This window comes from Lutzomyia longipalpis, chromosome 2 (assembly GCF_024334085.1).
Source record: "Lutzomyia longipalpis isolate SR_M1_2022 chromosome 2, ASM2433408v1".
NCBI lineage: Eukaryota > Metazoa > Arthropoda > Insecta > Diptera > Psychodidae > Lutzomyia > Lutzomyia longipalpis.
The window spans coordinates 14,016,760-14,041,280 of NC_074708.1; the positions used below are offsets into that span (position 1 = coordinate 14,016,760).

General features: G+C 34.9%; 2 protein-coding genes across 3 annotated transcripts; both read right to left on the minus strand.

The window, feature by feature from the left end:
- Window positions 1–214: 214 nt before the first annotated feature.
- On the minus strand, window positions 215–7,710 carry LOC129790808 (uncharacterized). The gene is made up of 4 exons (XM_055828544.1): window positions 7,432–7,710; window positions 2,559–2,597; window positions 2,295–2,416; window positions 215–579 (listed from the first exon to the last, which is right to left on the minus strand). Exons 1-4 carry the CDS (start codon window positions 7,493–7,495, stop codon window positions 406–408), a joined length of 399 nt encoding a protein of 132 aa, XP_055684519.1. The 5' UTR covers window positions 7,496–7,710; the 3' UTR covers window positions 215–405.
- An 8,451-nt stretch (window positions 7,711–16,161) lies between these two features.
- LOC129790793 (nuclear hormone receptor HR78) lies at window positions 16,162–24,235 on the minus strand. Of its 2 annotated transcripts, none has more exons than XM_055828521.1 (5): window positions 23,523–24,235; window positions 23,134–23,418; window positions 20,156–20,971; window positions 17,038–17,300; window positions 16,162–16,933 (listed from the first exon to the last, which is right to left on the minus strand). In XM_055828521.1, the coding sequence occupies exons 1-5, from the start codon at window positions 23,884–23,886 to the stop codon at window positions 16,913–16,915; spliced, it is 1,749 nt and encodes a 582-aa protein (XP_055684496.1). In that variant the 5' UTR covers window positions 23,887–24,235; the 3' UTR covers window positions 16,162–16,912. The 2 variants fall into 2 exon arrangements, with proteins under 2 accessions (XP_055684496.1, XP_055684495.1); XM_055828520.1 differs by having other exon boundaries at window positions 23,134–23,448; window positions 23,523–24,231.
- Between the last annotated feature and the right edge of the window lie 286 nt (window positions 24,236–24,521).

A 24,521-nucleotide genomic window follows, 5' to 3' on the forward strand; every position in this document is an offset into this window, starting at 1 on the left:
AACAAGAAAACTTTCCTACCAACCACCCCTTTCTCACCCATCTGGGTGAGTGATTTATTTTTTCCAAGCAGAGCTTTTGGCAAATAAGGAAACTTTTGTCGTCTTCACATCCTGTTTTTCTCCAAATTTATCAGCATCAGATAGACACCATCCCTAAAACACCCCAAAGCTGCTAAAGAGATGGATAATATGGCAATATGAAAAAGTAGAGCAATATTTTTTTTTCATTTATTCTGTAATTTATGTGTAAAAAAAAAGATTTTGTAAACTACAGTCATTAAAGTATTTTTTTTACGTAGTGCATGAGATTCAATTACGGAGAATATTGTGCTCTCTATAAATTTGGACTAAAACTCTATAATTTCCCTGCATTACACAACTCTCTGTCTCTCACTGTGAAATAAGTTAAACTTTCGCCTCTTCTGCAGCATCCAAAGCTTGAGGTTTGACCTCATCCACAACCTCAGCAGCGGTAGGTTCTACCGTACTCGATGGCTTGGTGGGTTGCTTCTCCTCGGACGTATCATTTGACTCTTCGCTTGTATTTGAGTTGGTTTGTGGTTGATCTCCCATCATTTGCTGAAATATTGATAATTTATTCAAATAAAGAATTATTATATGTTGAAGTTATCGATCAAGGACAAAGTCAAGGTACTTTAAGAGGATTTATATTAAGAGGAATTTAAGATCTTTAGGCAACGATTTTTCTCAATTCTCAATTTATCAAAAAATCATCTGAATTTCTATGCAAATCATGAAATTTTTCTCCATACAAATTAATTTAAAATTTCACTTTTCATTATTAAATCTCACTCAAATAGGAAAATAAGGTAATCATTTAATTTACATGCTCATTCATTAATTAATCATGCAGCAAATAATCATAATAATATGTATACAATATTTATTACAATAATAAAAATAAAGTGGGTGGGAGCATAAACATGTATGCATGTTGTTTTAATGTTTTAAACTATTATACATTGTTTAGTTAAGCTAATTAGGTAATTTGATATATTTAATTGCATCAGTTAATTAGAGTTTAATTCGTTATAAATACAATATTTTATGCACCGATTGTACGCACAGAGAAACATATTAAAAGAATTCACTATCAATGCGTAAAGTGCGTAAAATATCTAACGCATGTCTCTCCTTACAAAGAAAGTTAAAAGTGTACGTGCGGGCTATTAGCTCAAACTGTTTAATTTAATTAAAAACTGAATATCTTAATTTATATAAACTTATGATAAACTTGATCAAGTTCTCTTCAAAATTGGGGTTTAATCTTTATTTCTTTTTACTGATTTTTATTTTTTTTTCTTTCAATTCTTGATAGAAAGGCACGAGTAATTAAGTAATTAAAACTTTACGCAATTAAAGTGAATTTTCGGAATTTTAATTTTATCATATAAATTTTTATTAATTCTTTCTATTACCATAAACATTGGCAGGTACAAAATAAATAATAATACAATATTGGTCAATTTTTTTGCATGAAAATTTCATCTCTATGCATGCGTCATATTTATCCTTTCACGGTGTTTTATCAAAAATACAATGAGGGAATTATTATATTTTTGCATATTGAGCTTTTTTTGGCTGCAGAACTTTCAATAGAAATAAAGCATTAAGAAAAAAAGAACATTTGAAGGGAATTTGTTTAAATAACCTCCATTAGCGCACCATAGTATGGTTGAGAAGTTATTTTTGCAGAAATATTTTGTAAGGTCACTGAATGCATCGTTTTGCAAGCATAAATTTGGCATAAATTATACATTTTATAAAAGCATTCGTTGTGTGAGCTTTAATGTTGTCTTCTTCACACAATCAACGACATATTCATTTCAGTCTTTTAATCGTTTCTCAAGAATTCTTGATGACTAAAGACGGCGTGAAGAGAATGTGTTCATATTTATTTCTCAAAAATTACGTTTGATAGAAATCTTCAAGTCTTTAATTTATTTTATAAGAAAAAACTTTTGATAAAAAGATTATTTTAAAACATTCAAAAAAATCTGCATTGAAAAACGCAAAAAAATATTAAATTTCATCAAAGAGGTTTGCTCATATTTATATTCTAAGAAAATTCATGAAAAACATTCTTTTTTATAAGAAGGGAATCTTCAAATAATTTTATGTAAGCCCTAAAAATGAATAAACTCCTTCTCCTCACACTTTGTGCACAGAGATCCTTTCTGATTCATTCATAGGCGCATCCTTGGCGTAATATTATCTATTCATTTTGTGAGAAAATGGGACAATTTAAATAATAATTAAACTTGCCAACGTACATCATCCAATCCAGACTTAATCTTCCGTGCACTGATTCCATATTCATGAAAAGCAGCCGCTAAACTGGGATTAATCTCATCGAGTGGCGTCTCACCGTAGCGAATATACACCGGAACATAGCCTATAGAATGGAAAGGTTGAAGAGGAAAATTTAATGAGCTGTAGAGCGCGCAATCATGCCTACAATTGTCATTCGTCAATTCTTGCAGATTATGCCATCAATTGCTATAACTGCTCCCAATGTAATTTCATAATGTATGTACCTTCTCGTGGCGGTAGAACCTGATATGCCGGTAATGCTTCTGCAAAAAACAATAAGAAGAAAGATATAGAGTTAATGGATGCTGTGGAGATAATAAGAATTATTCCACACGGCAAAGATGTGGTGGGCACATCTTCATCTCTCCCCAAAAGCCCCCTCTCATCTCTCGGACCATGCGGTGTATTTCATTGACGACGCTGGAGAATATTTATTAAATAATTGAGGGGAGGTTACAATAGAAAAATTGGAAAAAATATCCATGACCTCATCGCGCATTATTGTATCGCAGACGCGCGTACATTCTGAAATACCAAAGTGATGATTTCTTAGCTCCTCAAGGTGCTTCCTTTGCCTCTTTCTTGTCTACAATCTTCGCCACAATATTCATTCCTTTTTTTTTGTTTGGACGCTCCTCCATGCTATGTTCAGTTCACAAGCGCGATGGGTGTTTTTTTTACTTCTTGCATTTCTTGCGATAGGGAACTTCTTGTGGTTGGGTGGAAAACTTGTGAGAAGAAGGAATTATCTCTGCGCGATATTTCTACAATGTCTGATTTATCTCTGATTAATGGAGTGTTTAGCATACCATTGAGTGAAACACACCATTAATACTTCCAAGGGGAGCGGGGGGCACAGCTCCCTGTGTGCAAACAATTCGCAAGAAAAGGTGAATTACTGCCTCCACACGATGCACTGCAGAAATTCCTTCCCAATCGCCCTGATGCACGGGAGTTGATCACACATTTTGCCACAGAATCGTGACTTCTAGGCCGTGACTTGCCAATGATGCTGACTTTGCTATATACCTATGTACGTATAATGTGCCCAAAAGGTGAACCGCATTTGCTGGCAATGTTCGATACAATCGCGCAAAATAGTATCTATTTCTATGATTTATCGATTTCGGTGTAATACCTCACTCAGAGAGGGTCGTGGCCAAATGAGGTAATTGATGGTACATGATCTTCATGTGCTTGTGGGTGCTATATACACACATCGTCTTCCACATCACGGGAATTACGGATGAAGAGGCCGCAGTTTCACTTTTTTTTTATCTCCAACGTTCTTTCTGAATATGACATCACAATTTTTTCCAAATGAAAAGGTTTTAATTTTTTTTTCTGAACAGTTTCTTTTTAATTCCAAGAATTTTCCAATTCCGCAATTAATAATCAGAAGATGAAAAAATTTTAAGATGGAATTAGTCAAGCTCTGAAATAGTTTTGACTAATATTTTTTACTCAATACTAAAAACATAATAAATCAAATGTTGATGAGTTAATTTGTTGTCAAACCCGGATGGGCAATAAATCACCTTTTCTAAAATTAAACTCGCAAAAACTGGAAAAGAGTGTGTGACAAGCTCTTCAGCTATTCAAAAGCATGTCTATTGAATATTAAATTTGCATACAAATTGCAAAAATGCTCAAAACACTTTTGCATCTATTTAGAATAAAAATTGATCATAAAATCAATGATAAATCATTTACAAGAAAAATGGAGAATAAAATATAATTTCACTCTGAAGGCTCTAAAGGGCTTTTACCTTAGAATAAAAATGCTCAAGGAAGACTTAAACCTTATTCATAGTTTTAACGATTATTTTTGATCAAAGTTTCTAGAATAAATAAAAGATCAAATATGTACTTCTTATTGATTTAAAAATCTACTCAATTAATCGTTTTTTTTACCTAATAAAATCTTGAATTAAAAATATATTTTTTTAATAATAATAAAAGAAAATCGAGTGCAAAAAAATCGAACAAAGGATCAGACTGAGATTATCCTTCCCTATTCTATAGAATCTAAAGTAAAAGGCGTAAAAGGTCACAAATTTGCGCCTATAGATCATCTCCTAAACATTACTAAATATTAATATTTAATCAGCAGATATAATAACTATAATTACCTATCTATAAATAGTTAGAAGCCATAATTATTTAAAATTGATCAACAATCATTTTCAATTTTGTTTGCATCATGTTTAATGAGGATGTTTACTCGATGTCATGAAGTATAAAATCTTTTTTTTTTAGTTTTAAATAAAAACTAATTATTCTGTAAATAACAAAGTGTTCAGAATAAATTAAAGAGAATAGAATAAATTAAAAATCACTGTTTTATATTTTCCAGCGACGCTTTGGTTTGATCTTAATTTTTCTTGATTGCTTATTTTTCATATGAAATTCTAAGATTTTTTTAGAATCGTAGATCTTGATTTTTTCTATACTTCACTAAACTTCTAAAATGTATTCAATCAAGAAATCAAAATCTTTCATTCTTCATTCCAAAATACGGTGCTCATTTATCTTAATTACCTGACATTTTATCTACTCTAAATTTTCTCGCACAATAAAACTCATCAGACACAAATTAGCAACATATTAAAGAACAAAATGAGCACTTAAAGCTTCGACACAAGATATGTTGTTATCGATTTGCAAACATCGAGCATGAGAATTCCTTTAAACACATTTCCTCCAAGCAACAACAAAAATTCAGAGGCCAAGTTAAATATATGTAAATGCAAAGTCTAATAGATAGCTGCAGAGTATGGATTAATCAGAAAAGGGAATGTACTGGTAAGTTTCACTTACGGGCTGTGATTCTTCCTTCAGAGGTCAGTCTAAGTGTGATATTTGATATAAGTTTGGTGGTGCAAACTCTGGGGGAAGGCTAACTCGCGCATTGGCTGCGATTCGTGGCGCGAGTCATCCTTCCCCAGAGTTTGCACCACCAAACTTATATCAAATATCACACTTAGACTGACCTCTGAAGGAAGAATCACAGCCCGTAAGTGAAACTTACCAGTACATTCCCTTTTCTGATTAATCCATACTCTGCAGCTATCTATTAGACTTTGCATTTACATATATTTAACTTGGCCTCTGAAGGAAGAATCACAGCCCGTAAGTGAAACTTACCATGTACATTCCCTTTTCTCCTTAATCTGTACCATGTAGCTATATATATTTATATTTTACCGTTATATTTTACTTTGCATTTACATTTATATTTATATACCTTATATATAAGGCGCCCCGCTTCGCGGGGCGCCAAATAGTTAGCGTACTAATTAAACATGCAACTATATATATTTATATTTTACCGTTATATTTTACTTTACATTTATATTTATATGCCTTATATATAAGGCGCCCCGCTTCGCGGGGCGCCAAAGCATTAGCGTATTAATGAAATAAAATATTAAAACCCTTATATCTCTTGAACGGCTCCATAGATTTTCTTAAATAACCTGTTGTTGGAAAGGTCTTGACCTCAGCTATAACATACTGAAATTTTAACGAAATGCATAGTACAGTTTTTGAGATATTTAGACTTGAAAATTTTGGATATGCAAAATATTGACTTTAGCGCCTCTTGCGGTCATTTCTCGAAATTGCAATGTTCTAGACATTTGTAGGGCTTCACGAAACCTTTCATTTGCGCTTGAGTTGATTAAAATCGGACTTGTAGAACCCGAGATATGACATGCCAACTTTGGAAGGCTATATCTCGAGAACGGCGACATAGATTTTCTTCATTTTTGGCATGGAGCTAGATAATATAGTCAGCTATAACATATTAAAATTTGAAGAAAATGCATAGTGCAGTTTCCGAGATATTCATCGAAAAGTAATCGAAAATTTAGTTTTTGGTTTTAGGCCCTCTAGTGGTCACTTTTGGAACTTCTGATGTTCTAGAGAGTTGTAGGGCTTGTTGAGATCTTTCGTTTGAGCCCAAGTTGATCAAAATCGGTTAAACCGTTTTTGAGTTATGGTCGATTTTCGATGAAAAATTGTGACGGCCATATTGGCTAAACGGCTTGGCCGATTTTCGAACATGAGGTATCGTTGGAAAGCTCTTGATGGCCCCTACAACATATCAAAATTTCAGATTTTTCGCTATTACAGGGGCTGAGATATAGCGAAAACAAAATTTAGGGGTGTTCCAAAATGGCGGACGGAGGGGTGGGGGGGTGGATTTGACCTCATAATCGGATGTCTTCCGGTCGATATTTAAACTTTGCCGTTTACCGCAAGTCTCTATCTATTACCGTTCTCTTGTAATTTAGCAAAAGGTTCCGGACGGCCGGACGGACGGACGGCCGGACGGACGGACGGCCGGAAAATTTTTTTTTGACATACGTTTTTTGGAATGTGGGGACCCTAATTCGTGCTCATCCCAAGTTTGAGCCCGATTGGACAACATTGCATTTTAGGTGGTACACAGAAGCTGTGCTATTCTTTTCTTCGAAAGAATCACAGCTAAAATGTATAAAATTTAAAGGAAATTTATTTTAAATGCTTTCTCAAGAGAGCGAGAACATTTAAGTTGTGAGAAAAAGAAATCAATTATTAAATTTCATTTTGGCTTGTAAACATCTCCCCACTGCTTTTGCCCATAAAGTATGGAATTTTCTTCATTGAGGAGAAGAACATATTTGAGACGTTTGCAGAGATGTGCAATAAAAAAAAAGTTCAAGATACAAATTCTTTTAGCACACACACACGAGGTAAAGAAAGAAACATCACGAAATGTAGGAGAAGAAATTTAGCACCTCAGGGTGAGCAATCAATCGAGTTGTAATCGATTTTTCTTGCTCTTCACCTTCATTTATGAACTTTTGGGCTGTCTCTCAGCACGGTTGAGGTGTTAGATCTCAATTCTTTTGGGTGCTTTAGTCCATCGCGAGTGAGTGCACAAGTCAATTTGCCCAATGGGTCGGAGCGAAAAAAAACGCCACTTTGCCGTTAAACCATCATCATCCATCGCCAATGGTTGGAATGGAAGTGATATTTGTGTGCGGAGATGAGGAGAGATTTTGAGAGGTTGCCCATCAATTACCCACGCAACGAAAGCCACGAACTTACCGCTAGTTTGCACCAGTAACACAGTTAGGACCACTGCACAGCATAAGATTGTAACTCGCATCATTTCGTGGCTCTTTCACCTTTTTTTTTTTTTTAAATTTCTTTTGTTTCACTTTACCTCACTTCACGTGCCTTTATCACAGACGCGCGCACATACACGATTGATCTTCGCGATGAGCTTCAATTGTTATGCACAGAATGGACGCACGCGTTGGAACTTGGTGGGTTTTCTTGTGCGCGATCTTACTGCGGAGCCGGTCGATTGGACACTGAAGATGCCCAACGGCTCGGATGCTGCTTTATAGTCTCACACAGATCATCCTAAGGCGCACCAACAACAACAAAGCCACAATACATGAGAATCTCCAACTTTGCGATCACCACCGGCGATCACTGCAAAAGGGGTTTACGCGCAAAAAGGCAGCATTTTAACACATAAAGTGACTGATCGTATTTTATTATTTATGTCTTAGATGCGCACGCAAAAATATGTATGTATCTCTACTAATGCTCTACACACATACTCATGCCCGGCATGTGATGATATTTTGCGGAAAGATTTTTTTTCGCGAACCTCCGACTTGTGGAAGAGGAGGAGGATGCGATAAAGAAGTTGATGAATTAAAGATCGCGCGCGAAATTCGGCCAATGCGATCGTTTCCTTTGCGGTTCCCACAGGGGGTTTATAGGATTATTTGTTGATTAAACTCTTAATGATTTGTAAGTACTTAGAAATTAAATACGCCCATTAGAATATATTTAGTTTAAGTAGAGATATTTGACCTTTAAAATAAAAGGGGCATTCATCTGTCAGGGATTTGATTTTTTAACAAATAATAAATTGTGTATGAACAAACAGCGAATATTAATTATAACTTTTTTGAGTAAATTGTAATATTTTGAATATAGAAATTATTAGAAGTGATGGAATAAATTTTCATGGAGAAATTATAAATTCATAAGGGATGTTTATCTGGCGAATCTTTGCGTTTTTTGGCGAATTTCGACGAATCATTCGAAGATTGGCGAATATTTGCGAATAATTCGAATATTTCCAAAGGTTCGATGATTTTATCTACAAAAATTTTAACACAAATTATTCTGAAAAAAAAAGAATGCATAGAGTGAGTAAAAGTTCAACTAATTTTATCACAGTCCAGGTAATATATAGACTGTGATTATATGTATCAAAACTTATTGTTTTTTAAACTTTATGTTGAACCTGGCGTAAGACAATTTTCTTTGCTTTTCCGGTCGTCGCGTACCCCTGGCGATGACCGGAAAAGCAAAGAAGATGATTGTTTTTTTGTTTTAAATTTAGTTAAACGGAGATGTTTGCGGAGAGTCACTTGGGTACACGGCCAAAGAGCTTGCAAAAGACATTTTGAGACTCTGGACCAGCTCATTGATCGTGTACCCTACTAAATCAAGAACATTTTGTTCTTTATGGGCTTCTTCCATCTACCTGGGCTGCAAGAACTGACAGACAATATTGTTGAGGAAATAGAAAATGCGATGTAGTCAGCGAGGTATCCTATAAATGAGATAAATGATGATCTCTACGCCTTCATTCCAGTTCGTAAATTCAGAATTAAAATATTCATTTAAAATTTCAGCTTTATTGCCTTCATTTTCAAAGAATAAAAAAAATTGAAATTCATTTTTGCACTTAAATTAATTCAAATAATTTATTGATTTGTGAAAAATTTGTAAAAAAAAAATTTCATTTCCATTATAATCTGAATATTTGGCGATTTTACCAAATAATTTTCCGATAATTTACGAATTTTCTCTTTTCTATTGCATCTAAAAATTTTAATTATTTTAATAAAATAATACTCTCTATGTAGAACTATAAGTTTAGTTGATTAATTGATTTGTCATTTAAATACATTTTTAATCCATTAGCCGTGAAAATAAAGCTCAGAATTGATGGTTTGGAAAATTTTCCGGATTTTTTGGATTTTTCCCAATAAAATACCTCCCTGCCACATTTTACCAGTCGAACAGTTTTATGGCTTGTGTTCAATTTTATTGATTTTTCTTTTGAAAGAGAAAAATCACAAAATGCATATTTTTCTGACATTAAAATATCACTTTTAATGGTTTCTGCAATTTTTCTTTCACAAAACTCAAATTGAAATTGAAAATTGTCGGGGGAAATTGAAAGTAAAAATCATTGCAGTGATGCTTCAATTTTTTTTACCTCTCGAAACACTAAAATATACAACTTATATGTAGCAAAATGTTCGATTTTGCAGCAATGAAAAGCTTTGAAAATAATTCCATATGAGTATTGAAGATGTTGAGAATGAAAGAAAATGGAAAATTAATACAATGCGACGAAATAGTGGTGAAAGACATCATTGAAAATATTCACAAAGCTTCAGTTTTCGTTCTTTATCTTTATTTAAAGCATCCAGGCTTTTAAAAAGTCATGAAAAAGCAAAAGAAAAAAATCACAAAAAAACGTCGGAAAGTTTTACAAAATCACAAAGAAATTCTAAATATAAAAAAGTAATAATTAGAATTTATTGAAAAGGCTTACAAGCAGGTCCTTCATAAGAACTCATAAATACAAAATATTATTTAAAATTATTATTGTGTAAAACAAAAATCAATTAGAAAAATTATAGAACAAAAATTATCGAGTTCTAAAAGGACATAAAGAGAAATCCTATAATGCTCCTATTTCAGCAAGATTTAATGGCATAAAGAACCATAAAAATAAGCATTAGAAAAGCCAATCGATGATATAATTAAAACAAAAAAAAACAAATTAAATAAATATCTGCCCTTGCTATCAAAAGTCATCAATTGAAGGACTTTTTAGTGCGCGCCTTTCAATAAAATCAAATTAATTGCAATATTTTTGCAAGTTTATCGTGTGTTTTTCGCAAATAGCACATTTCTATGCTGATTAGGTCCCGGTCAGAAAAATATAAATTTATTTTACATAACATCACCAATGTGCAAAGTTCCCATTTAAGGCACTCGACTGTGTGTGAGAGGAAAATCCCGCAGTGAGATGGAAAACGAGATGTTGAAGCGAAAAATCCGATATATTCAATAACATAAACACATTTTGCTTTACATTTGAGTATGTTTATGATTTGGCTTGGGGTGTGGGTGACTGATAAACCCCCCGTTGTGTCGGCCTGGATCATACCCCACCGCACACACAGGCAGCAACCATGAAGAGCATGGAGACGCACGCTGGAGATGATTGGCATGGTCCGGTCTAAACATCGAGCCGGGATTATGCAAATTCTTATCACATTTCATATGTGATTCGGTCATTTTGCATGATGTGCCATTCGATAGGACGCGGGACAGGCGGGAGGGGAGCTTTCGCATTTCTCTGATTTGCTCAATATGTCTGTGATTGTGCGGCGGGCATATAAAATTCTTCAGGGGAAAAAAATGGGCATGAGATAGACGAAATCGTATCATCTAATTGCGTCTTCGCATATATATGATGGAGGAGAGTAGACGAAGAGCATCCGCAACGTGAAAAGGGGTCAGGTTCATCGGAGGTTATCGCTTTATACGTAGCTGTTTAGACTACTAAAGCCACATATGTAGCAAAAAAAGCTCCCCATGCGGGAATCTTGGGCAATAAAAAAAATTGGCTAAGGGTGGAAAAATTCTCCCACTGTCGTGTAATGATTTGCGTGTTTTAAAAGGACAAACATCACAACATCAATCCGGGGGGTTGACTGCTAATTAATTGGATTCAGGGAGATTTTTTTAAAGTCTCCACAGCTTCAACATTTTTTTTGTACCAGCAGAAAAGTCGCTGAGGGTTAATTATTTCGCAAATCCACTCTTTTTTTTATGATTTCTACGTTAAATGTGAAATGTTCTGCATGTTAGACAGTTTATTTTATTTCCTTGGTAGAGAATTAATTAATTCTTCATCTTTGTCCCTGTGAAAGAAGGAAAAATTTAAAAAAAATATATATTTTTATTGAAAATTTTTTGAATTGAATTAATAATAATTGCCCCAGTCTCCCCTACAATATCGAATCACATCCACACGAAAATTTAGATAGGAAAATCTCAAGTCTGTGTAATGTAATTTGACCTTTGTGCCTTGAGAATATGTTGGAGAGAGAACAATAAACTATTAATACATTGAGCCAAACAACTTCAGTGAGTGTATAAATTGTATTTAATGTGTCTACACGACCGGAAGTTATATGGAGCTTTACTCATATAGCTTTTGCGCAATAAAATTAATGATTTGTGTCAAAGAGCTTTCGCGATTCCTGTCCTTAATTCAATTTAATTCGCTTCGCCCACACTCACACCATGGGCAGAATTCCTCACACAGCTTGAGCCCATCTACGGAACGCACGCACAGAGATCGAGAGTTTAGGATAAATGCGTCCGACATTTTATTGCGTGACTCGCAATCTCAGCAAAGTGCCGGGGAAGGTTTTTGTTGTTGTTGGTGTGCAAAATCTCCGGGCATGGAGGAAGAGAGATATCGTGGCTGAATTGAGAACCGGTCCCGCCTTAAGACAGCACACACAAACAGTGGTGGCGAAGAAAATGGGCATTAAGTCAAGAGAGCGAAGTGATCATGCCATGAGCACGTCCATCAGATTGCCTTTTTATTGTGTGTGCGCTCTCCTCTAAAAGAGCGACATTATTTACATCACTTATTGATCTTCTCTACATAGTGCATTTCCCACCGTGCAAAAGATTTTGCATTGCTGCTGACTCGCGGTCGATGAACACAGTCATTTCAACACCATCTTCATCATTCGACAAGTCATCCGAGCACATTACCGCAGACCTCCTCCTAGACGTCTCCGGGAGGAATGCTAAAATTTCTTCTTCATCCCTTCATTATAAATAAATTATTATTTTTCCCCACATGCCACTGCATTGCCATTTACCCATCATGCTTGGAATAATGATCTCAATCTCTTGCAGGCTTTTTTCTTCTCCTGCACCACACCGTCTGTGCAACAACAAAGTATAGTACAGAATGTGGAAAGAAGGAGATTTAGTATAAATCGTTTTATTGTTCTGATGATGAATAAAATACAACGTGTGGCAATTGAAGTGTATTGAATGGGCATTAGAAAGACTCGAGAAGCTCAATAAATTAGATGTAGAAAAAGCTCTGAAAAAGCACTAGAAATCTCCTTTTGTCTTTAGACGGAACAAAATAGTCCGAGGAAATACATTTTGTTGCTGAAATAAATTAAATGGAATTTAATTTAATTCGTGCAATGGAATTTAATTTATTAATGATCTAGATGGAGACGCCTGGTACTCATTTATTCATTAATCATTTTAAAAATTAAATTTTTAGCCCATAAAGTCATGAAGGCACGTTAGTTATTCAAAATTAAGCCTCAAAAATTTCAAAAGATTGCAGTGGAGGAGCCTGGTCATTACTATATGTTTCTTTTGTATAAGAAAATAATTATCAGTGAAGGCGCCAGGTCGTGCTATATATCTTTATTCCTTTCGGCAATTTTAAAGCCAAAAATCTTTAGATTGACTTTGAAGGCAATAAATTGAAGGAATTGAAGAATAATCCAAGAAAAGAAAATTTTCTTTGCTGATTTTGAATGCATAAAATTGGCATAAAATTGTTTATATTCATAAAAATCGTGTGGATTCGGTTAAAGGATGAATTTAAGAACTTTTAACATGAAATTTCAAGAATTTCTGTTAAGAAATAACAGATAATTTTCAAAATCAGACTGCAAAAATTCCAAAACGAATATCTTGGAAAAATGCAGGTTAAAGAAAAGCATTAAATATTTATTATTTGATCCAAAATGTGTTTTAAATTTAACTAAAGATATTTAAATATTTTTTCATACTACACGCCAGAATATTAAACATTGAATTAGATTTTTTCAGTAAATAAAAATTGAATCGAGAAAGTTTTTTTTTTAAGTTCCATCAACAAATAACTTTATATTTCCTATAAATTGTGTTGAAAAATCTAATTTCTGCTGCTACTGCTGGATATAAAATCTTATCTTATTCAGCTTCTCAATGTTGCAGTAATATCGCGTCTCTGTGAAATAATAAGCAATAAATTTCAAAGACCTCCGCACAGTTGATAAGATCGCCTTCAATGAGATGCTGGGAGAAGAGAAGAGAAGTATTGGTGGGAAGTAGCTTTTGACTCATCGCCCTCGCATCCCATCAATCATTTCGCATTTTATCTGCTAGTAATTGTCAAGTAATTCGACAATTAATCCTTTTAATCTCGTGCAAATCTCCGTCGAAAGGGGTTTTTAATGCATACCAAGCTCAAAATGGAGTCAGTTGCGGGGGAGCTTTGAGGAGTGCAAGCAGAGCAACACGCCTTGGGGTGGAATCTGCGCGCTCTGTGTGAGATGATCAATTCGGGTGGCATGGCTATAAATCAGGGGGCTTTTTATGCGTGGATGTAATTAAAAGTCTCCCACCTCCTTGGTGCGAGTGGAGCACAACACCAACGCACAGGACATTGGACCTGGCTGGGAGAGGCATTCACTGTGAGCGTCGTCGAAGGCAGTAAATAATAATTAGAGCCAAGCAAATTCCCCGCACCAGCCGAGTAATCTTTCACTATGCTACGACTCCGGTGGAAGCTCTCTTTGGGGTGCGCGTCTTATTAATCATTCCCCAACAGAGTGCTTTTGGCGCTCACACAGTGGGTGGAGCAGGGAGGCGAAGGAAGGCAAATCGGAAGGGAGAAAAGCGCGCCAATCGATGTCCAAAGTTGCCATCAACTTCCTGTGCGACATTTTCGCACTTCCCCCTCACTTTCCGCCCCATTTCCCAACACACACACACCGTTTTTTCTTCTTCCTCTTCCGCACTTCCTCCCTCCTGAGCTGGCGACAAAGCCTCCGGAGAGCGTGTTTAAGCTCACATTATGCTGACAATTTCATTTGGCCATTTATTGGAAAGAATTAGATGCGGCAAATGAAACGACTCCCAATGGAAACTCAATTTGCATTAAATGGAATTTACTTTTTCTTCGCCTTATTTATTTTATAACATCTCCTTCTCGGCCACTTTCAAAACCCACAAAAGTTGGATGAGAAATTAAAATGTTCCTGTTAATTAAGTTTTTTTTTCCCCAAAAGGAGAAGGAGAAAAACCTCATGGGGAAAATGAGTGAAGTAATAGAATTTTCTTCAGGGAAAACAAAATGTTGAAAACATTGAAAATAATTTTCTTCTTGATTTAATATTCTTCTTACCAAAAGAACTTTTTCTCTTATTAAAAGAATAGATTTCCACGCAAAAAAATAAGTTCTTAATCAAAAGAATATTTTTTCTTATTTTTATTTAATTTTGTTACGGGTTCCATCCAATAAGATGATTTCCCTAATATTTTTTTTCTGATTATAAGAATGAATTGCTGTTCCCAAAGTATTTTTTTTTAATATAAATAATTCTTTCTGATCAAAAAAAAAGATCTTTTGAAACAAAAAGGAGTCGATTCTGCCAAAAATCTTTTTTTTTTTCTTCTAATTCGTCAGTTATAAGTTATAAGTTTCTGTCATCGTGGCCCTTGAAAGATCTTTTTGGCTGTTTTCTGAAACAACAAAGCCTTTGTTTTCCTTGTATGACAATAGAACAATTTAAAGTCATCAACTGTCAGAATCTTATGACCCTTTTAAGTTGAAAGAAAATAATGATTTTCCAGGTTTTTGTAGTAAATGTTTGTAAATAAATTCCTTCTCTCTGTAGCCACTGAAGAAGACTCCGAACGGAGCCGAAAGCTCTGGAAAAAGTGAGTTTTTCTTGGTGAGAAACCCACATTTAACCGACGAAGAACCCGGAAAATCATTATTTTCGATAGAATCGACCCGAAGATTTTAATAGAATCAATTCAAAAACAGATTTATTTTTCTGATAAAATATTCTTCATTCAAAGAATTTTTCTCATTTCAAAACTATAAGATTCTGATCAAAAATATTTTTTTCTTGACACTAAAAAGAATTTTTTTGATTAAAAAACATTTTTCTTCCTAAATCAATTTTTTCTGTTGCAAAGAATATTATTTAATTGCATTTTGATTCCCATTTAAAAAAATAAGAATCAAAAATTAAAAAAAAAGTATTTTTTTTTTCTTTAGAATATTCTAAAGTTATTAAACTAAATTCCAAAGAATTCTTTTAATTTAAAAGACAGCATTTTAGTCAACATAAAACTCTCACAGAGCTCAAAATTCAAAGCTGAAAAGCAAGACACATTAAAGCTAATAAATGTGCGAACCCTCTGCCTTCTGGCTGAGCCGCGGCGTTGTGGCCGCGCAGCTTGACGAGTGCGTCACGGTAAGTTTGGCGCGTCCAGTTGGCACACGATTGGGGCCCCGGCATGCTGCATTCTCGCCACTCTGGAAGTGCTCCAAGTGACCTCGCGTGACCTCCTCGCACTCAACTGCGCTCCACACGCGTTACGCTCTGAAAAGCGCCGTTCTTCTTGTGTCTCAATAAAGACCAACCTCGCGCTTGCCCATCGGCGCGCACTTTAAACCCTCCTCTCGCATCATTTGCACAGCCACAGAGACCAGCAGCAGCAGCATTGTGGCCGCACAAACAAAAAGACTTGCAAAAGAAATCTTTTGTAATATTTTAAATATAATTTATATATTTTTTCTCTTCTTTTTTTCTTCTCTTTCATCATCGTCGTAATAATATAAAAATAGCATTTTGTTTTAATTGTTTTCATTTATCAAAAAAAAAAAAAAAGAAATGAAACAAAATAATAATATATTAATATTCTCAAAAAGACTTTGTAAAAAACCGCAAGAACGCATTCTCACAGAATTCTCTCCGTCTCTCTCTCTCTCTCAACAAAGTGTTAACAATTGCATTTAATTTGTTTTAAATCATTTTTCTTGATTTTATCTTGAATTAAATATATATTTTAAAAGACAAAACGTTAGTTTTTTTTCATTTTGATTAACTCTCTTTTTTCTTTTTAAATTTGTTCTACAAAAGGCAAAAATTCTTTTTTTTTTTTTTCAAAAGAAAGACCTCTTTGTCTCTCTTTTAAAGAATTCTACTTTCCCTCCCGAGGCTCCCCTAAGAACTAATACTCAATTTTTAATACTATTTTTCTCTTTAAAAAGTTTCTCTCTAAACTGTCAAATATAATTTCTCAAAAATTTCATTTAAAATTTCTTTTTTTTTAAAGGCACATTTAAGAGTCACCTTCATTGTTACTTTGTCTTAAAATTTTCTTTAATTAAAAACGAAATAAAATTTTTAAAAGAACAAAAAAATTGCCTTAAAAAGAATTAAGTTAATTTTGATTTATACGTTAAAAATTATGCAAATTTTCTTTTAAAATAAGATATACTTTTTTTTTTAATATATCAATAACTCTCTCACTTTTAACTCTCTTTCTCTCTCTCTCGCTCAATAGCATATTAGAATAATATACTTAATAAAAATATAATAATAATAATTATATAATTTTTAAAAATAAGACAATTCAACAATCAAGTTGTTTCGGATTTAATCTGTTGGCAAAAGAAAAGCGGGAAAAAAGGTGAAAATTAATATAATAAAATCAACAATAAATCAAAAACAAACAAACAAAGAAGTAAAAAAAAATGATACGAACCCCACTGGCTACCCCCAATTTTAGGATGTAGGGGATAACATTGTCAATTTGCACTTGCCCAATTAGATTGGCGAAAAACAGGTCCTCCATTGTGTTCGCATTGAACGTCCTTAAAGCGGGTAGTTTGAGCAACAATTTGGCGAAACGATCCGACTGAGACGGATGGTGACTTTGGTCAATGTGGGCACGCAGGCAGCGGCAGGCGATCTCCTGGATGCCTTCAAGGGATGATGATTGACGCATCGGTTCTCGGCGGATGTTGTCTGTAGAAAGGTTTATTTAATAATATTTAAAACTTTCCTGATTAAAATATATTATTTTCTGTTTAAAAGATTTTTTTTTCTGGTCAAAAATTTTCCTTATGATCAAAAGAATTTTTTTTTTCTTATCAAAAGAATCTACGATCTAATCAAAAGAATATTTTCTCTGATCAAAAGAACTTATTTCTGATTAAAAAAATTTTTTTTTTCAATCAAAAGAACATTTTTTCTGATCCAAAGAATAATTTTCTAAAGAAAAATATTTCCTTTGTCTCATCTGAAGAATGTTTTTTATGATCAATAGAATATTCTTCCTGATCAAAAGAACTTTTTTTTTTTACTTCAAAAGAACATTTTTTCTGGTCAAACGAATATTCCTTCTGATCCAAAGAGCTTCTTCTGTATTCTAAACATTTTTTTGCGATAAAAAGAATATTCTTCCTCATCAAAAGAATCTTTTATCTGATCAAAAAAATATTGTTTCTAATCAAAATATTTTCTTTTCAATCCAAAAAAAATTTTTTTGAGTTGAAGAATAATTTTTCAGATCAAAAGGTTTGTTGCAATTTTTTTTATTTGATCCAAGGATTAATTTTCTGTTAAAAAACTCTTTTTTCTGATTGATAGAATATGTTCAAAAGCTCTGGTTCTGGTCAAAAGAACTTCTTTCTTACTAAAAGAACTTTTTTTTTTAATCAAAAGAACATTTTTTTCTGGTCAAACGAATATTACTTCTGACCCAAAGAGCTTATTCTCTATTCAAAGCATTTTTTTTTGTTTTCAAAAAAATCTTTTATCTAATCAAAAAAATATTGTTTCTAATCGAAATATTTTCTTTTCAATCCAAAGAATTATTTTTTTGAGTTAAAGAATAATTTTTATTTATTTATTTATTTAATTAGTAAAGGGGGTGCCATCATTTACTGATGATTCCCCTGAAGAATAATTTTTCAGATCAAAAGGTTTGTTGCAATTTTTTATTTGATCCAAAGAGTAATTTTCTATTAAAAAACTTTTTTTCTGATTGATAGAATATGTTCTTATTGTTCTGGTCAAAAGAATTTCTTTCTTATTACAAGAACTTTTTTTTCTAATCAAAAGAAATTTTTTTTCTGCCCAAAAGTTTTTTTTCTGGGCTAAAGATTTAAAAAAAATTGTTTTCCTCTGAACCTAAAATTTTCTTTCTAATCAACAGAATAAATATTTCTGATAAAAAGAATATCTGAAAATATATTTATAATTCTGATCAAAAGATATTTTTATGGAGACAATTTCTCACTCAAAAATATAGAGATTATTTCTAATATTTTTCAATATTATTTAAAAAATTGACAATTTTTTTATTAAAATAAGTAAATGACAGGAGTCGAAGACCTTAGGGTGGAGTGGAAGTAATAAAAAAACGACAGGAGTTACTTTGACAGGTGTGCCTTTTACAGAAATATCTTTAACACATTTATTTGTCAATTTATTTCAGTGACATTTTGATTTTCTTATCTCCTTCATCAGGCCGAGAATACTTTAGAAATGTACTGGTAAGCTGACCAAGCTTACGAGAGCTGTGTTTCTTTCAGTGTACCAATTTTGTGAGAGCAAACTAGAACGCAAATTCATTTAAATACGCGCAAAGTCCGAAAAAGTTGAAAAGTCATCCCCAAGAAATCTTTAAAACGCCATATCTCGGGAACGGCTCCATAGATTTTCGAGTTTGAGCTATCGTTGGAAAGGTCTTAACCTCAACTATAATATATTAAAATATGAAGTAAATCGATAATGGCATTTTCGAAATATTCGAGTTCGAAATTTTCGAAAATTTTGATTTTGACTTTATCGCATCTCGCAGTCATTTTTCGAACTTGAAATGTTTTAGACATTTGTAGGGCTTCACGAAACCTTTCATTTGCACTTGAGTTGATCAAAATCGGACTTGTAGAACCCGAGATATGACATGCCAACTTTGAAAGGCTCTATCTCGAGAACGGAGACATAGATTTTCTTCATTTTTGGCATGGAGCTAGATAATATGGTCAGCTATAACATATCAAAAAATGAAGCAAATCGATAATGGCGTTTTCGAGATATTCATCGAAAACTCATCGAAAATTTTGTTTTTGATTTTTGGCCCCCTAGCGGTCACTTTTGAAACTTCGGATGTTCTAGAGAGTTGTAGAGTTTGTTGAGATCTTTCATTTGACCCCGGGTTGATCAAAATCTGTCAAGCCGTTTTCGAGTTATGGTCGATTTTCGATGAAAAATTGTGGCAGCCATATTGACTAAACGGCTTGACCAATTTTCGAAAATGAGGTATCGTTGGAAAGGTCTTGATGGCCCCTACAACATATAAAAATTTCAGATTTTTAGCTATTACAGGGGCTGAGATATAGCGAAAACAAAATTTTTAGGTTATTCAAAATGGCGGATGGAGGGGTGGGGGGTGGATTTGACCTCATAATCGGATGTCTTCCGGTCGATATTTAAACTTTGCCGTTTACCGCAAGTCTCTATCTATTACCGTTCTCTTGCAATTTATGGTTGAACCACGGCGGACGGCCGGACGGCCGGAAAAAAAAATTTTTGGCGCATACGTTTTTTGGAATGTGGTGACCCTAATTCGTGCTCATCCCAAGTTTGAGCCCGATCTGACGACTTTCGATTTTGCTCGGTACACAAAAGCTGTGTCTGAAAGAAACACAGCTAAAATATTCTGCTGAATATTTACCACAAATAAGGAATTAATAAAGGTTATTTTCAGCCAAATAAACTCCCTTTAAAATCTTCAGAAATTTTCATTCTCAGGATTTAATATTTAATTTAATAAAAAACTACTCTAAAAATACAAAATTAAAAAAAAATCCTACCTGTGTTGAAGAGCAAAAGAAGTCGCAAAGCTGCAAATTCGTAGTCATCCACACCGATCCGCTGAATGTTTTGTACAAAATCACACAGTCTTGAAATATTGTCGGCCATGAGCTTTATGCGTGCCGCTGTGAGATTTTTCTGCACAACGGCCGCCTTGAAGCAATTGACCAGGGATGTGACTATCGTGGTGAAGGCCAACTGTGGTGCTGATTGCGCCAGCCCCAGGACAAAGAGCTCCGTCCAGCAGGCACGGAGGATTTGCACTTGGCAGTCATCGGGTAGCGACCGGAAGACGGGCAACTTGCTCACCCATATCACAGACGAGAACAGCAACCGCGATCCCGTCTCGCAGGTATAGTGTAGATTTAAGTACGCCGGCACCACGTTGGGTATTTGCAGGGAGAACGCAACACACGCCTCCGGGATGAGGGGGTCCAGGTCACTGGGGTCAATTGTTAGCGGTGTGGGTCCCGTGGGGGAGGAACTACCATCCCCACTGGGGCTACTATTGTCCCGTGACGCCGCCGCGGCGGGGCATTGATCGCTATTCACGAAATCCCGCGCCCCATTGGCACTCATCTCGAACGGGAGGTTCGTGATGAGCTCCAGCGATTCGGCAATTGTGTGCTTATTGATAGCGGCCTGGAGAAAATCAGCGGAACTAGTGGCAGTTAGACTCGACAAGGTATTTATTGCCGTTGTGAAGATACTATTTGGTGGATTGTTATCATCAGACGCCTCATCATCGTGCTGCAGGCCACTCGTGGATGGCGATGAGGTTGAATGTCCGGGGAAGACGCCGCTTTGTTGCAAAACTAAAGCGCCAAAAAAACATTTCAATTCTTCCTCTAAATCATTTCTTTTGGGGAATTTTTATTGACTTTTGCACCCTCTTCGCAGAATCTTTTATAGACTTTTTGAGTACCTATAGTTAGTTAGCAAAACAACACGCCGCATGTGCAACCGTTAAAGATACCTCTAGCTCTTAGAGTGAGAGCATAATAACCATCTAATCACTTTTCACGTGTCTATGCTCATCTATTGCGCACCTTCTTATTCTTTTTCCATGCCTTGCATTTAACTTCTAACCCCTGCTCTTGCATGGCTAATTTATTCTTGCAGGTACTCGCATCTAATGCACTCGCGCGCGCGCCTCTCGTTCAGGAAGATTGAGGCCCACTCTTTTGATCATCCACACAAGATCGCTCGCTTTAGCCGCGTTTATTGACTTTATTATGATTATCTTTTGCGCCAATTAGCATAAGAAATGAGGGAGCGCCCCCTAGTACCGCGTACTGACCACAACAAGACATCTCTCGCAGCCGCATCATTCACTTATAAAGCGAGAGAAGATCAATTTTCAATAATAAAAAAATATTCAAGCAAATCATTTCTTTTCCCTCTACCAAAGATCGATAAGAATTTGTTAGTGTTGCAAATAAAATGCGAGTAAATGGAATTAAGAATTTGTGTCTTTGATGGACAGCTGAGAAAATAAATAAAGAGAACTTAAAATTCAAAATTAATTTGCTGAAAGAAAAGAAAAGCTTTGCTTACAGAATCAGATTGTTTGCTGACAGAATAAAGGGATATTTATTATTTTCCTTTCAAAATTGAATGATTTTTAAGGAAAAATAATAAATTAGTTGAGAATAAAAGAATTGCTGACAATATAGACAAATTCAGCAAATGGAATAATAAAATTTGCTGACAGAATAAAAAAATCAGCGGACAGAATAGAATCAAATTATAACAAAAATATTTGCAAACAGAATCGATAAATAACCTTATGGAATATATTATTTTATTAACAGAATAAAACAGAAGTTACTAATATTTTTTTTTATTTAAATACCTTTCAAAAATGAATTTATAAAATGATTCTAACAAAATAAAAAAATTTCTTACAGAATTGCATAATTTGCTGACAGAATAAAACGATCTTTTCGCAGAATTTACGAAATTGTTTGCAGAATGAAAAGTTCGCTGACAGAGTCAATAAAATTGATTAGAGAATAAAAGGGTTTGCTGACAGAATAAGACTATTTGCTGACAGAATCGATAAAATTAATTATAAAATAAAATGATTTGCTAACAGAATCACGAAAATCATTTGTAGAATTAAAGGATTTTCTGACGGAATAAAACTACTTACTTACAGAATAAATAAAAATTATTTGCAGAATAAAACAATTAGCTGACAGAATCACTAAAACCGTTTGCAGAATAAAATGATTTGCTGACAGAATCGTTAAAATTGAGTATAGAATAAAAGGTGTTGCTAACAAAATCGATAAAATTGATAATAAATTGAATTAAAGGATGTGCTGACAGAATAAAACAATTTACTAACAAAATCAATAAAAGTAATTACGAAAATAAATATTATTTTCCTAGAATAAGAAAAATGTACTGACAAAACAAATAAAATATATTTTAAGACTCGATAATTTTGCTTACAGAATTATCTAATATTTAAGAATATTTATATTTCTTTCTTATTATCAAATTCTTTACATTGAATTAAATAAAATGGTTAAAATTAAGTTTTAATAATATTTAAAATTCATTTTCTTAGTCGATAAAAAATAAAAAAATGTTCCAAAATTTTTCTATCAGTGTTTTTATCACACTTTAGCCTTTTATCAAAGCCACTACCCCAAAAATATCAATTTCTTTGCAAATAAATAGCTTCAGATTTGAAGAAAAAAATTTAATTTCCAATTGGGAAGAATTTTTGTGTAATTGGAGTTTGCATGTGCCGCACAAATCGGATTCCAATTAGACGGTATATAAAATGAGGAAGGAGATGAAGAATGAAAAAAAAAAAACGAGCAATGAAGGTAGAGGTAGCTCTGCGGAGCAACACTAATGCGCCTGACCCCATCGCGCGGCTTAGCTGTGTCTTTAAGATTTAACTCGCGAATGTGGTCGGCCCGCAAGCGTGAAGCGAATAACGAGAGTGGAAATGACTTACATGCTCTCTGTCCAAGAGTTGCCTTGAGGTCATTGAAGTTGAATCCAACGGGGAACATCATACTGGTGAAATTGGGCTCGGTGAAGTCATTGGGTGGGCGAAAGAACAAGTAATTGGGGCTCGATGATGGGGCGCGTGCTGTTGCACCCATTGAGGTGGCATTGTTTGTACCCCCAGCACTGCCTGGACTCGATCCGGGACCCATTGAACCCCCACTCCCCCCACTTCCTGCCCCCACGGGTGACTCCTTCTTATCCAAAATGGGTTTCCGCTCGTGCTGAACAGCTGCGGATGGGATTGTTTTACGAGGAAGGTCTTTTTAGCAAATTGAGGGTGTTTTAATTAAGGGGGTGGGGATGGAGATGGACATGGGAATGTGTCCTACTCACAGTCACTCCGCATGCCACAGGCTAGACACTTCTGGAGGCGACAGTACTGGCAGCGATTCCTGTGATGTTTGGTCACTTCGCAGTTCATCGTGCCACGACACTGATAGCCAAGTTGCTTCCGGATGGAGCGCTTGAAGAAGCCCTTGCACCCTTCACAGCTGATTGCCCCATAGTGGCGCCCCGATGCCCTGTCACCGCACACAAGGCACAGCTCCACATTCAGCAGCAGGGGCTTCTCCTCGTACTTCATGGGTACATCCTCCTCGTAGGCATTGCCCCCACCACTTCCACTTCCGCCCGTTGCGAGGCTGACAAACTTAAGGGGGCTGTGCTGCTGATTCTCCTGCTTAATCGACGTCTGCATCCTCCCGCCCTATTCGCACACCTACCCACACCACACAATCCCAACGAGGCAATCGGACAATTCTTGCAAATAGAACATGAAGAGAGCGGAGGATGGTAGAAAAAAAATTCTGAAGCTGGGAGAAGAAAAACTAAATCAGGCCACACAGCCACAACACATTCCCCCTACGCTGAGGGTTCACAAGATCACGCACACGTGTTGCACGGGGGGTTGTACGCGGGGGCGTTAAGTATACGGGTGCAGTGTAAAATGGGAAAGCAAAATTAAGTAATTATAATTTTATTTTGCACGAGCGAGAAAAAAAGCAAAATTTTTTAGACGTCTGACAGACATTGTCGACGAATTTTTGAAGAAGAAGAAAATCCACCACGTCTTTGAGGTTAGAAAATTCGACGAGAAATTCCCTACAAGAAAAGGGATTTTCTCAACTTTTTACACCTGTAAATTATGGGGGAAAATTACGAAAAAATCCTCAAAAATCTTATAAGAATAAAAAAATAATTTCCCCGATTAAACATCGTGAGAAAGGTGAGAAAACAAGGAAAATAAATTGAAAAGAATAAAATTTCGCCAAATTGCTGTTTCTTAGCGAAACCGTGGCGCTGGCAATCAATAAAAAGGCAAGCCGTGAGTAC